The sequence below is a fragment of the Vulpes lagopus genome, chromosome 7 (assembly GCF_018345385.1).
Source record: "Vulpes lagopus strain Blue_001 chromosome 7, ASM1834538v1, whole genome shotgun sequence".
Classification (NCBI taxonomy): domain Eukaryota; kingdom Metazoa; phylum Chordata; class Mammalia; order Carnivora; family Canidae; genus Vulpes; species Vulpes lagopus.
Genome location: NC_054830.1, coordinates 97,478,850 through 97,492,624, shown reverse-complemented (window position 1 = coordinate 97,492,624; position 13,775 = coordinate 97,478,850). Strand labels below are relative to the sequence as shown.

At 38.3% G+C, this 13,775-nt stretch overlaps 1 protein-coding gene across 5 annotated transcripts in view; it reads right to left on the bottom strand.

Moving 5' to 3' along the window:
* Nucleotides 1–13,775, bottom strand: part of FREM1 (FRAS1 related extracellular matrix 1) — a 168,896-nt gene that overhangs the window by 26,469 nt on the left and 128,652 nt on the right. For all 5 annotated transcript variants that reach the window (XM_041761803.1, XM_041761804.1, XM_041761806.1 and 2 more), the window contains 4 exons: nucleotides 13,534–13,735; nucleotides 12,670–12,814; nucleotides 3,359–3,488; nucleotides 663–735 (listed from right to left, as the gene is read on the bottom strand). In XM_041761803.1, the coding sequence (XP_041617737.1) occupies nucleotides 663–735; nucleotides 3,359–3,488; nucleotides 12,670–12,814; nucleotides 13,534–13,735 (550 nt within the window). The remainder of the gene's footprint in view (nucleotides 1–662; nucleotides 736–3,358; nucleotides 3,489–12,669; nucleotides 12,815–13,533; nucleotides 13,736–13,775) is intronic.

Sequence of the window (13,775 nt, the reverse complement as noted above, 5' to 3'; positions counted from 1 at the left end):
TTTTATATTCCCTTTTGCACCTGGCAAAATTTTTCCACTGATTCAAAACAAAATATGTGCTATCTAATTAATCTTCCTGGAATCTCCTCATATCAACCTATTCCAAGAGAAAACATTTAGAAATGACCTGAGGCAAATAGGACTTTCTGAAAATTTCCATCAAAATACGAGAGACAGTTCAATTAGTTCAGCTTTGTGTTAGGGACTCCAAGTAATTATTTATTTGTTTTTTGTTTTGTTTTGTTTTGGTTTGGTTTTTGGTTTGTTTGTTTTTAGGAGGGAAAGGGGCAAAGGGAAAGGGAGAAAGAGAATCTGTCTTGAGCAGGCTCCACAACCAGTATGGAGCCTGATGTGAGGCTCGATCTTATGACCTGAGCCAAAATCAAAAGTCAGATGCTTAATCAACTGAGCCATCTAGGTGCCCCCAAATAATTTTTCAAATGACACTCTTTTCTGGATTTTTTTGGGTGTTTGCTTTGATACTTTATATTTGTTATAGGCTTTCTTCTCATCTTAAATAAATATTCACTTGTGATAAAGTGAAAAATGAAGGACAAAACTTCAAGTCCAACCTGATCTCTCTTGGAGTGGCTGAAGAGGGTCCCCATGATCTCCACACACTCCTACAAAAATAGGAAACAAACTGTAGACATGAAACGTACCTGGGTCAAACTGAATCAGTTTAGATGGAGTCAGAGTGAAGTCTTTTCCAACTGTAGCTGACACCTGGTTGACCTTAAAAGGGACAAATGTCCTTTTTTAATAAAAATATATTTTAATTGAGAAACATCTAGTCTAATATCATAATAGACTAAACTTATCCTTGTTTTTTCAAGGAGGCTGTATATCCAACATGGGGCTTGAACTCATGACTCCAAGATCAAGAGTTGCATTTTCTACTGACTGAGCCAGCCAGGCACCACCCCAAAGCCATGCTCTTAAATCTGTTTTTAACATAACGTTTTTTCTTTAATTATAATAAACCATTTTAGATTTAGGCTACATGGATCTTCCTTAAAGTTAACTTTTTTCCTTTTTCACATCTTTATAAATAATTCAGTCATTGAAGAAAGCAACATAAATTCTAAATAATATTTTTCTCTTCATTATGAGTGTCCATTTATTACCTTCCTTCTTTCCCAAGCTGGCTTTGAAATTGTGCCTCAGAGGAAAGAGAGGGGGAGAAGAAGCAATAGCAGGTGCTCCCAACAAGTAGCTCTGGGGTATCCTGTGAGTTTCAGGGCACTGATGCCTTAGACAAGTTGACCATATACAAGTTTGGTTCATTTTCCTATCCGGATGAAACCACCCCTCTTCACAGAAATGAAGAAGAGCTCAATGGGGATGGCAGACCTGGTGAATGGCCACACAAAATTAACCCATACACACACAACTGAGGGCTTTTGAGAATCCATCAAGTAAGTTAGCAACAACAAAAATGGTGCTAGTTTACAGAGACTATTTACTGATCTCCTGTTCTTCACAACCAGGGCTAAAAACCAGAGGTGATTTAGGGTTCTCAAGCCATGGCCTTATCTTCCCCAGAGGGAGTCTAAATCCATGTTAAGAACAGTGTCCTTGACCAGTTTGAAAAAGAAGTCATCAAATGAGAATCCCATGTAACCATGATAGGCAGGGGTCACTTTGCCCTTTTTTAGACATGTAAGATGGCCGAGAAAATGGGTGACTCTATTTCTTCACTTTCATACAAAGAAATGAAGTGCACAATTGAAAAGGTAAATGTTCCTATTTTTATGGCTTTAGACATTACCTCCATTCATCACCAAAGGCCCTAAGATCTGCTAATGGGTCTGCAGTGGAAACTGTGCTGAAGAGAGTATTTCCTCCGAAGCCTCCATTTGTTCTTTGCCTACAATGCCAAGGCTCCTCCTGAACAACCTTTCATTGTGAAAAGGCAGCCCATTGTACACCTGTATCCACCATATGCTGGAAGTCACATTTCTCCGCATGGCTCTTGCACATACAATTACTTAGTATTTACCACCACTGAGCTAACAGACTCCTGTGTGGGAAAAGGAACAGTCTGAGGCAAGCTGGTTGGAGCAATCAGCCTGGTGAAGGTGCACGATTCAAACTGGGGCAAACAACACAAGTCAACGTGCTTTCCCTTCCTCTGCCTCTGATCCAGTAGCCAATATGCTCTGGGTAATGGTGGCACCTGCACTCTGGGTGGAGCTGTCCCTGAGGGCTCAGGGCTCTGTCTGATGAAGGCCTGTAGGTTCACGGTATGCGTTCAGCTTAAGTAGACAAAAGTGTTCCATGTCACACCACATATGTTCTTTCTACCTGGCCAGGTGAATGGTATGTGGCCCAAAACTCTAGACTCGAGCATATGGCGTTTTCTATAGAAGACCAAAGCATTATTTAAAAACCATTCAGGCAGATTTCATTTTGCATGAACAATCTGTTGGGAAATTATAGGGCATTCCAAGTTGTCTAATGTTTCAATAACAATAAAACATCCACTGGGAAAAAGAGCTTTTGCCTACTGGACAGGTAAATACCAAATGTGGATATGGTAGGATTTAAGTGCACAAGGCTCTGAGGGTGATTTGAATTTATTAATATAATTGCGACTGAACTGAGATGGACCTTTTTCCCAGAAGCTAATATCACTCCCCCTTTCATCAGATTGAGGAGCGGAGTCTTCAAGGCTCGCTCACTACTGTTAGTTCATAAAAGCTTTCAAGCTGTCATTCTCTTGAAGTGTTACTATGATAGCAACTCCCCAAAAAATCCTTCAATTCTGGAAGCCATAGGTTGTGCTCCCTGGTCCATGCCAATGGAAAGGAATAACCAGTTGACTAATTTTAAAGTGATTACTGAATTTTCCTTATATTTCAGAGGCCTGGATTGATACATGCTCTCTTAATTTTAACTTGGGTGACTCTTAAGATAAGTTTGCCCCTTGATTTCCCTCATCCCCTGAGACCACAGGAAGTGATCCTGGTGGCATACTAAGAGAAAGCCATCTGGGGGCTGCACTTTGCTCTGGAGACCTCACAGGATGTCTTGCATACACACTTTCTTTTCCAAAGCAGAGTTTGGCCCGAGGTCACCAGGTTGGATATATCTCCCTGTAAAGTCAAGCTTCAAGGCTCAATGACCAGATGTAAAAACTAAAAAATGAGTCTGAAATATCTCATCTAGGAACTAATTAAGCTAGATCAAGGGTGAAAGGACAGAAAACATTAGATGTAAAATCTCTAAAATAAGGCGATAATTCAACAATTTGAAATTTCCTTTGTTACTCTCGTTTTCTTTTTAAGAAAATAATCAAAGGCACCAAACAGCAACCCAAATTTTAGCCCAACAGTTTACATTTTTGACTTGTTACCTTTACACTCACGAAGGCTGAGTCCATGGAATATCCCCTTCTGGTAATTTCCAAGGGCAACATGCCCACACTCTCGCAGACCTCAAATTCCGTCTGTGACCACTCAATATGAGACCATTTCAGTTCCAAACTGTAAATGAAAGGAAAAGAAAAGGGAAAAACATTTTGGTAAATGCCTGTAGGGATCCTCTGCTTGGTAGGAGATTGAACCACTGGCTCATATCATGGTGACAGAAGTGGTTCATCAGCCTACACCACTGCTAAAAATTCCTTATGCTTATTTGGTACATTTTAGTTCAAAAAGAACTCTTACTAACAATCTCATCTGATGCTTACAACAATGCTGTGAGGTAGAAAGAGTAAGTATTAGAATTCTGTTTTACAAATGCAGAAACCAAGGTTAAAAGCCTGCCAGAGGGACTCCAACGTGAATGCTCTGAAGGAACCAGCAGTGATAAAATTCAAGGGAACATTTATTTCTGGAAAGGATATTGATAAAGAAATCTTCTCCCTTATTTTTTTGGCCTTTGCTGGTACATCAAGAAGGTTCCAGACACAGATCATCTCTGAACTTGGGTTCAGTTTTAATAACTGGTTACCTTTCAGGATATACCTAGGAATTACAACGTGCATGGGTTTTACAATCATAATCTGTTCCTTCTTCTGTGCATATAAAAGGGCATGTAGCTTGCATGCAGCTATACAACTGAATAAACCTGATAAATAGGGGGTGGTCTTTTTCCCACAGTAGATTTAGCAAGCCCAACATCAGATGGAAACTGTCTACTCCTCATAATAGAGAAACTTTTTTTCTCTTTTTCAGAAAACCAGAGAAAATCAGAGACATGCTTGTATAAGACACAAGCAATCTTCACTATGATCATCCAATACACTTCTTCTCTTACTTTTGTTTCTCTCATTTTCCTTTATTTCTACATTGGCAAAACTCTCAGTGGTTGTCTTACTGTTTTCCCAATCTTCCACTCAGATATAGGCTCTGTCTTCTAGATTTCTTAATACATTTTTTACAATATTTTCCTCACACAACTATAAATTCTGGGTACTGCCATGTAGGGCACGGGTTTCACAAGGTTCTCCAGGCTTTCGTGGAGACCATTCATATTATAGAGTAAGTTTATCCCTTACTATCCACTTGATGTCTTTGTACCAATCATGTGTCACAGTCATATACTCTAAGTGCACCAGCAATATAAACTCAAAAGCACTCTCTTTCTCTTACTCCAAGGACCAGGGGCCAGTGAGGCAAGGTAGTTTGGGGGCATGGAATTATGGTAGAGGTTCACTGAATCTATATGAACATACATGTTTATTCAATCGATACATATGAAATTTATTGTTACTGGCATGCTGGGCTTTATAAAATTTCGACATGAAAACAGAATCCTCATATTAGAAATACTGGGATACTCGTGGGTCTTTGATGTTACTGAATTCAAACCTGGCATGGAGCAGTCAAGAAATAAAGACATAAATGGCTATGCTTAAAGAATCACAAGATAACAAGCGACGAAGCTATTATAAATGCCAATAAAAATAACGTGGCAAAGAATTCCTTCAGGACCCTGCTAAGTGAGAAGGGAGAAAAAAATCAACAAGATGGATTAGGGGAAAGGACAGAGAGATGAAACAGAAAGGAAAGAAGAGCAGTGGGAATGAATGGAATAGATAAAGATGGGTGGATTTCAGCTAAGTCTCACTAAGGTTTAAATGAGTTTCAACATCCAATCTCCTGAGGATCCATCCATCCATCCACTGCTAATGGGAACCATGACAAGCAAAAATTCATCATTGTCACTCTGCAGATCCAGGTGACCTCAAGGCCTAAAGCTAAATGCAATTTGATTGCTGATCTAGATCCATAAAGGGACCATGGAGAGTGCTGTTCAGTTTCAAACCATAAAGGGCTTTGGTGTTTGGGAAAGTGCATGCATTTCCCTGATGCACAATTAGAATGTGGCATATTGCTTACAGGATAAAGTTGTCATTACACAATGTTCTAGTTTCTTGTCTTAAAATTCCTACCTACAAATAATAAAGATCTATTGAAAAGCCATGAAGCTAAGTCATGCTATATATTTTTCGGAAAAATATTTAAATCACAAAGCACATGCACACCGACAGGATATGTGCAACACATGTTTTGAATGTGTCTGGGTTTTGCAGTACTGTTTGAGATCTTTCTATTGCTGAGGCTTGTAGCTTAAATTCTATGCAAACACCTAGAAGAAAAGAGACGTAGTCAATCACTTAGGAATTCCCCCTGCAGGAAGTCACACAGCTGTTCTCTGGGCATCATATAGACAACCAGATGCAGGAGCCCATGAGAGAAATTTTGAAAGCTCTGAATGTGGTGGGGTCATGTAGACAAGACTTGAGTCGAGTCTTCACATTTTAATGATTCCTTCCTTCTCTTGTCACCATTGGGCAAAGCTCAATCTAAGATCAGAAATGAAGTTCATGGACATACTTTATGTCAAACCCATATGGCGATCATTTCAAGTCATTTAGCAAGAAGTGAGAACTCCTTGAGCCCTCAGGTCATGGTTTTTCAACCTGGACACTACTGACTTTGGGACCAGACAGTTCTTTGTTGCTGAGGCTATCCTGTGCCTATGATGGTTAGCATCATCCCTCTCCTCTGCCCACTAGATGCAATCACATCAGCCCCTCCAAATTAGAACTGTTTCCAGGGATGCCTGGGTGGCTCAGTTGGTTAAGCGTCTGCCTTTAGCTCAGGTCATGATCCTGGGGTCCTGGGATTGAGTCCAGCATTGGGCTCTCTACTCAGCAGGGAGTCTGCTTCTCTCTCTGCCCCTCACTTTGCTTGTGCTCTCCCTTTTTCTCAAATAAATAAAATCTTAAGAAAATAAAACTATTTCTAGAAATCTCCAAATGTCCCTTAGAGGTAACTCATCCTCAGAGGTAAGTCATCCTCAAGAAACTCCTCCCTCAGTGACTATGGGATACTTATTACAATAGAAAAATTTATTTAATGAGGAAACTGAATTTTAATTCCCAAAACCACTGCTGTGAACGGAAGACATAGGATTGGTCAGTGGAGATTAAAATGGGTTGGAGATCACAGGACCTCTGGTCCCTCTGCCACACACAACACAATCTCAAAGTGTGGCACAAGAAGACTGTGTTGCTTTGTTTCCTGTCTCCATTTTTATGCCTTTTCATTTGTTTTCCTTTAGCATATATTTTAAATTTACATTTTTCCTTGCTACATTTTATTTATTCATATAAGCAGTGACATGGTTATAAATATTTTAACAATGGACTCTGGAGGGAAGAGGTGTATGCGTGTGCGCACGTGTGTGTGTTTAATACTGATTTAAGAATGTATAGGATACAATTTATAAGTAATAATATTAGATATACTACACTTTTATTGTAGATTTCACATAATTGGTTGATTCTCAGCTAACATTTTGTTGATGTTTCTCAAACTTTTGCTATGAATATAAGAAAAGCCATTTAAACACCCAATTTAAAACTGCAATCCATCCCTAAATTCCGGCACCTGTGATTCCCCTTATCCCAACCAACTTTTTCATTTTCCAAAGCAGTATCATGTAGAATATACTATTTAATTTATTTAGATATGAAGCATGCTCCCAAGTACACAGAAGTCTTTGGTTCACTGATAATATTCCCATGTCCCTTAGAGAGTGGCTGACAGTGCTTGATAGATATTTGTTCAATGAATGAAGGGAACTTGTTTACCCACTGTTTCCCAAGCTAAATTGACCACCAGAACCTTTAGTCTCCCCAGCCCTATCAACATCATATTTCACAAAATTTGAAAAAAATGTTAGGATAAATGATCCTCACATGTTCTTTTCAGCTCTTACTCTGGATTCTTTGGCTATTATTGTACTTTATTAGAGTATTGAGAAAGATGGCGCTGATAAAAGAGTATTTGACCATAAAGCATGATTGCTTAATACATATGTATGGTATTTTCTAAGATATGTGCATGATTCTCAACTTTTGGCAACGTCTAGATACAACTTTGATTGTCACAACTGGGAAGAGGGTGATAATGGCATTTTGTGGGTAGAGACCAGAGATGCTGTAAACATCCTGCAATGCACAGGACACTCCACCTGCCCTTGGTTTGCCTCCCAGCCCACGACAAAGAAATTACCTGGCCCAAATTGTCAACAGTGCTGCTGTAAAAAAATAAAAATAAGAATAAAAATTATATATGTATATATATACTTTCTGATATTTCATTTTGTAGCTACTTGAGTCATATGAATGAACAATTAACTGAAAGAAACAGGATTCAAACCCTAGTTTGGGATTTGGGACATTAATCTAGGTTAACAAGTGCGTGTGAAAAAGGCACTTAGCTGCTCTATGCCTCAGTTTCCTCACTTCACAAAGTGTAAATGATGATGAGTCTATACTTCAAAGGGGTTAAATGAGCCTTAATGAATACTCATTAAGTATTTTTAGTTTCTCACTGAAAGTTTTATAGAAGTAAAATTGTGACTAATTATTCTTCCAACTAGATCTTCATGTATAATCAAGTAGCATATGACTTAGGAAAATTGAAAGGCTAAAAAATATTTTTCTGGGTATTCTAAGGCTTATCAATTCAAAGAGGATGTTATTAATCTCCATAATCTCATGCTATGAACACCTGTGTTTTCCATTTTGTCTTTTCCTCATGGTAATGGGAAAACAGTGTTTAGCCAGGAGGCAGCACTCTGAGTACCCAAAACAAGAGCTTTGGAGTTAGACACATCTTGCAACCACTTATTAGTGTGTGATTCTGGTCAGTTACCCAGTCTCTTGAGGCCTCAGTTTTCATTAGTTTTAAAACGAGAATTATACTCATGTCAAATGATGAAAATTAAAATTCGTTAATATGTATAGAGCACCTGTACACAGTGGGTGCTTAATAAGTGCCAATTCCCTTCCCTTACTCTGTGCTTTTTAGATCTATCCAGAGACAAATACTTTAACTTCTGGCTTGCAGGTAACATGAAAGCTTTACTTCGCCAATGGTTTCAACCTCTTCCCCTGCAAGGTGTTTCATAAAAGTTGCTAAAACATTGCTGAGTTGGCCTGTTAGCAATTCCTTTACTGTTTGATTTCTTTTGTCCCTTCTCTTTCAAAGGCAGGAATGAATAAAGGTAGCCAGAGGGAGGAGAAGAATCAGTCCTTGGAATTGTGCAGCAGCAGAAGCAACCCAGTGATGAAGAATTTCACCACGGGTCAACTTTTCTTTTGAAGCTGACTTTTTTTTTTTTTTTTTTTCCAGTGGGCACAGTAAAGAGGTCAATGTAAAAGATGTGTGAATAAACTGCCTTGGTCAGAAGTTGGCTGCATTCTGTGATCTGCACAGACATTTTTGAGGACCAGTGTGAGTCCTATGTAGCTGAGTTTGGGAGCTCTGCACACTATTTTGAGACTGGAACGGGGCTAGAGAACAGATATGACGTCATGTGACTGAGTCATGCCAAAGCACGAGCCAATAAGATGAGCGCCCACTTTGAAGTCATGAGGTCAGGATTCACTTTCAGATCTGCCATTCATTCATTTCGTGACTTCTGGCCAATTACTTAAATGCTTTGAGCCTGATTTCCTTATCACCCTCAGAGGACTGTATTTTGTAGATTAAATTAGACAACATATGTGAAAGCACCTAGCACAGTGCCTGAAATTTAGGCACTTAGCCAAATTTAAATCTTTATGCAAATTTCCATGAATTTCAGTGTTATAAAATAACTTCTCTATTTACAATAAAATGTCTCCCAAATGTATTCCATGAAAAATTTCTCCCATAAGCTATTCTGGGGTAGGGTGGTGATTGTTCAAGAGGCAAATCAAATTGAGATATGCCACGTACTATATCTCCATCTCAGAGATTCCCACTCCATACAAGCATCTCCATGGTTCTGGGAGGTGATGCTGTTAAACAGCATGCAAGCAAGCTAGCTAGCTAGCTAGCAACAACTTGATTAAATCAAGATTTCCTAACACCTTTTCTAATGGAATATCTATTGACCCCTCAGAACTGATATTCTATAGAAATGCTGCAATAGCAACATTTTAGTAGCAAAAACTTAGTATCAATCAAAATCCTAAATAGGAGTCCTTCTTGGTTTTTGAAAGAGCCTCCTTTCACTCCAGATTGTGCCCAATAGTCCCTATAACTTTATTACAGAAGGTTTTCAGCCCTCCAAATACACGTAATATTAATCCATTAATCCTAAACCAACCAGAACATAAAATTACATAAAGCTTATTAGCTTATTGATTAAAAAGCATGTTGACTGTTTACTTTGTGAATCATTCCAGAATCGATTTCCAATTAGAGATGGGCCACCAAATGTCTCCGGGATACCCCTTCAAACCGTCAATCTTCTACTCATATGAATGAACAACAGCAATCACCACTGCAAGTTACATTTGTCAAGGACTTTAACTATATAAGATGTGCTCACATGTTTTATCTCATTTGTTTCTCCAAACAAATTGTGGTATCGCCCTCATCTGACAGAAGAGCTAACTAAGGCTTGCACAGTCACCTAGGTCAATGGCAGACCCAAAGCTTGAGCCCTGTTCTTTGGCTCTAAGTCCAGTGGCCTATTGTTTGTTATCTATACCATAATTCCCAGTGTCCCAGTGTGTTAGACATGGAGGCACATTAATATCAATATCTGTAATTCACTACTTTAAAAAAAAAAAAAACCCGAAACCTAATGTCCTTGAAGAGTATGTATTCCTCCTTTCTTGGGTGGCCAATGACTAGAGAGAAAGAAGGGAGATAAGTCTGCTGCTCCTTTCCTGATAGGCCAGTTGAGTTGACTGGTTAAGAGCGGGCAAGAAGTTCCTTAGTGCAATAAGGAAAATGGTGGACTCTAGGGCCACCTTTCCTGGGCCTGAATCCCAGAATTAGTTGCATGAGCCTAGAAAGGTCACCTCCTATCTCCATGCTTCAGTTTTCTTGCCTATAAATTCTGGATTATGGTGGTACCTAACTCATTGGTGGTTGTGAAGAGCAATGAAACAGAGTAGAGGGGTGCCTGGGTAGCTCAGTCCATTAAGTGTCTGCCTTCAGCTCAGGTCATGATTCTGGGGTCTTGGGATCAAGTCCTGCAATGGAGTCTGCTTCTTCCTCTCCCTTTGCCCTTCCCCCAGCTGTGTGCTCTCTCTCTCTCTCTCAAATAAATCAGTAAAAATCTTTAAAAAAAAAAAAAAGAAAGAAAGAAATGGAGTAGAAAACAATTGTGTTGCAAATACCTGTAATATATACAGTACATGTAACTAGGTTCTTACAGGCTGTTTTGGAAAAGTGACTATTCACATTATTGTTTCTTACAGAAATAATGGGTTTCTTGTTCCCAAAACCATCTACTTACAAATGAGGTTAGGGACAACTATACCACTAAAAAATTATGAAGGTAAGTGCTGAGTAATATCTATCTCCCCCTACCACTCCAAAGAAAACAATATATATCAGAATCAAATCAAAGTAACTTCTGAGTTAACCCTTAGTAGGCATATTTGCATCATCTCCTTCCACTGGTTCCAATCATTTCAAGCTGAATTACAAATATCTTCAGGTACATGAAAATTGTATCACAGAAGGAGGAGTCTATCTAAAATAGCCTTAATTAAGGCTATAAATTCCTCTGTGATTCTCCTATGAATCTGAGATTTAAAAACATAAACCATCTTCAAAAGCAACATCTTTGGTAACGATGAGGAATAAAAAGGGTGTGCAGTTGAAGCAGTATCAATCTAGCACCACTGAGGGAGAGAAAAATTCCTATCAACCACGCTATGTTCATAGGTAGAGGAGCAGTGGTCAGCATTAGGTCAAAAACAAGTCTGGTCAATAGTCCCGTTCTTTAGTTGAATTATTAAAAATATAATCAATTTATTAATGATTTTGGAGCAGAGTTTTTTTTTCATTTTCTTGAGAATTGGAAGACATTTGTCTGAAATTGCAATTAGGTAATAAATTTTATATAAAGATTGCAATGCCAAGGAATCATTTCTCTTGAATAAGATCAGTTTAATGGGTGGTGGTCTTCCATTTTAGTTTTATAAACTTATGATTATATTTTACTGTCAAGGCCCAGGTCTTCCTTGTTCATTCCTATTTCCCCAGCATCTAGTATTGTGAACCTGGCACATAATAGCCACTTGATAAAAATCTGTGAAGGTTATGAATCTGGGCCAGGTATTATCTGTTATCAGGCCAAATGGAGGCAGGACTCGGAATGAATTTTGCTAAGAGGATGCATTTTTCTAACAATGACTATAGAGACCTCTGCTGGCAAGTGTTGGAACTATAATTTAGTCAGAGAAAGTGAGAATGGAGAGAACAGAGGTGAATTTGCTTTTTTCTTCTTTGTCCATATCATGTCATGAAAGGCCCATAAAGGGGCTGTACTCGCTTATGATGATGTGTGGCTTGACCAGGTTATGGCAAATACTGAAATTAGGATAAATGAGCAACTTTTCTATGAGGTGACTGGGAAGGGTGTTAAATTTCAAAAGAAAAACATAGCACAAGAATTGGACTCTAACATTTCTGTGATTATCTGATAGCTGGTAAATTATTCAAGGTCTACATTCAAGAGAAGTTTAGAACAGGGGCTCAGTCAGAAATATTAGGATGGTCTGTTCATCTTGTTAACTGTGAGGATTTGTTACTCTTGCTATTCTGATGGTTCTACATTTTATACGATTTCAAAGCGTCACTTAGTATTTCTCCAAGTCTATTTTCCCCTTTACATGATCTTCATCTTACCTGTGATCGTTTTATTAACTTACAGGCACAATCACAAGTAATCATTTCATTTTTTGGGTTTATTTGGAGGGAAGAGATATTTTGCTAACCCTTCCTGACTGCCTCATTTTTCCTGCTGTAGGTATTTTAGAAGACTGGTTACTAACACAGTCCTAGAGTGACCTCTTGCTGCATGATTTGTACATGAGCTTGCAAGCCCAGTCCTGGATGTGAGTGAATTGTCAAGACAGAAACCGCTCTGTGTGCAAAGGTGTATGTATTTACGTAATATGAATGATCCAGCACTCTATAATTTAACTTTTTAATATCCCCATACTCTATGAGGCTGCTGGCTTTCCCATGATCACACATTAGAAAGAAAATTATTTCTCCAAAATCAGTTCAATGACTTCTGAAATGGCCTATCAATTTATCTTTGGATTCTGTTTGAAAAACAATATTTCACATTCATAACTAGATATATCCTGGACATTATAAACAGGACCACTGAATAAGCAAAATAATTTACATTTGAGGAGTAGCAGAGTTCCCTGTGGGGTCCATGATTTGGAATTCCATGATATCTGAATTCACTTCCAAAGATGGGTTTATGATGTAAAGAATGGTCTTACTGTTTAAGTCCTTTTGGACAAATTTCTCATGGATAAATTCACCTACAAAAAAGAAATGAATGAATTTCACAGGAATCAAACAAAATATTAAATAAAAGCTGATAAATTGTATGGTTATTTTATTTTAAGCACAGCTTTAAAAACAGCCAAACTATATATTTTTAAGAAATTAATGTTATTGAAAGTATCTTAAAACTCCTATGCAATAAACTTAAATTAGGCTTTTAAACTTAAATTGGCTCAGAAATATTGTGCCTTAAAGAAAATATAAAAATAGAGGGAGAGTAGGAAGATACAGTAATAAAATCTCTAATTCTGTGCCATCCTTTTTAGTGATGTATTTTGATCATTGTCTTCAAAAAGCAGAAATAATATACAGTCCCGAGAAACCATCATACTCCTCCCAATTTTTTTTAAACTGATATCACTTAGAATTACTAATAGAAAAAAAATTAGTCACAAATATGAAATTGGTCCTGACACTGTGTGTTCTTCTGAATATATTACAATCTGGCTGTTAAAAAGAATTGTGAACAATACACAGCTGCATATCAGTATTTGATTCTTCCACTCAAGATGAATTTAGGAAAGCTCAGCCTCAAACTCTCTTTCGCACCAATATTGATTTATAAACCGCATCTATCGGTAAGCCCTGGGGAGTGTTTACCAAATGGGCCTATATTTAATTCAATTACTCTCTAGCCTTGCCAGCTACAGGGTACTTTAAGGCGAGCAATTATAAGGATTAAGGAAGGCAGTACCTGTGGTTGTGTTCTCCAGATGTCCATGTTGGGGGCCTCGTAAAATCTTAAAGATGATCAGATCATCATTGGTGTCAGGGTCCGATGCCTTCAGCACATGGGAAGTGAGGTAAATCCCGTAACAGCCATTTTTCAGGAGCACCACTTGAGAAGGGGAATGCAAATGTGTGATGTGGGGGGCTGTTTTGTCCAACTGGTCAACCTGGATAGTCAATAATTACATACAATCTTATACAAAGGTT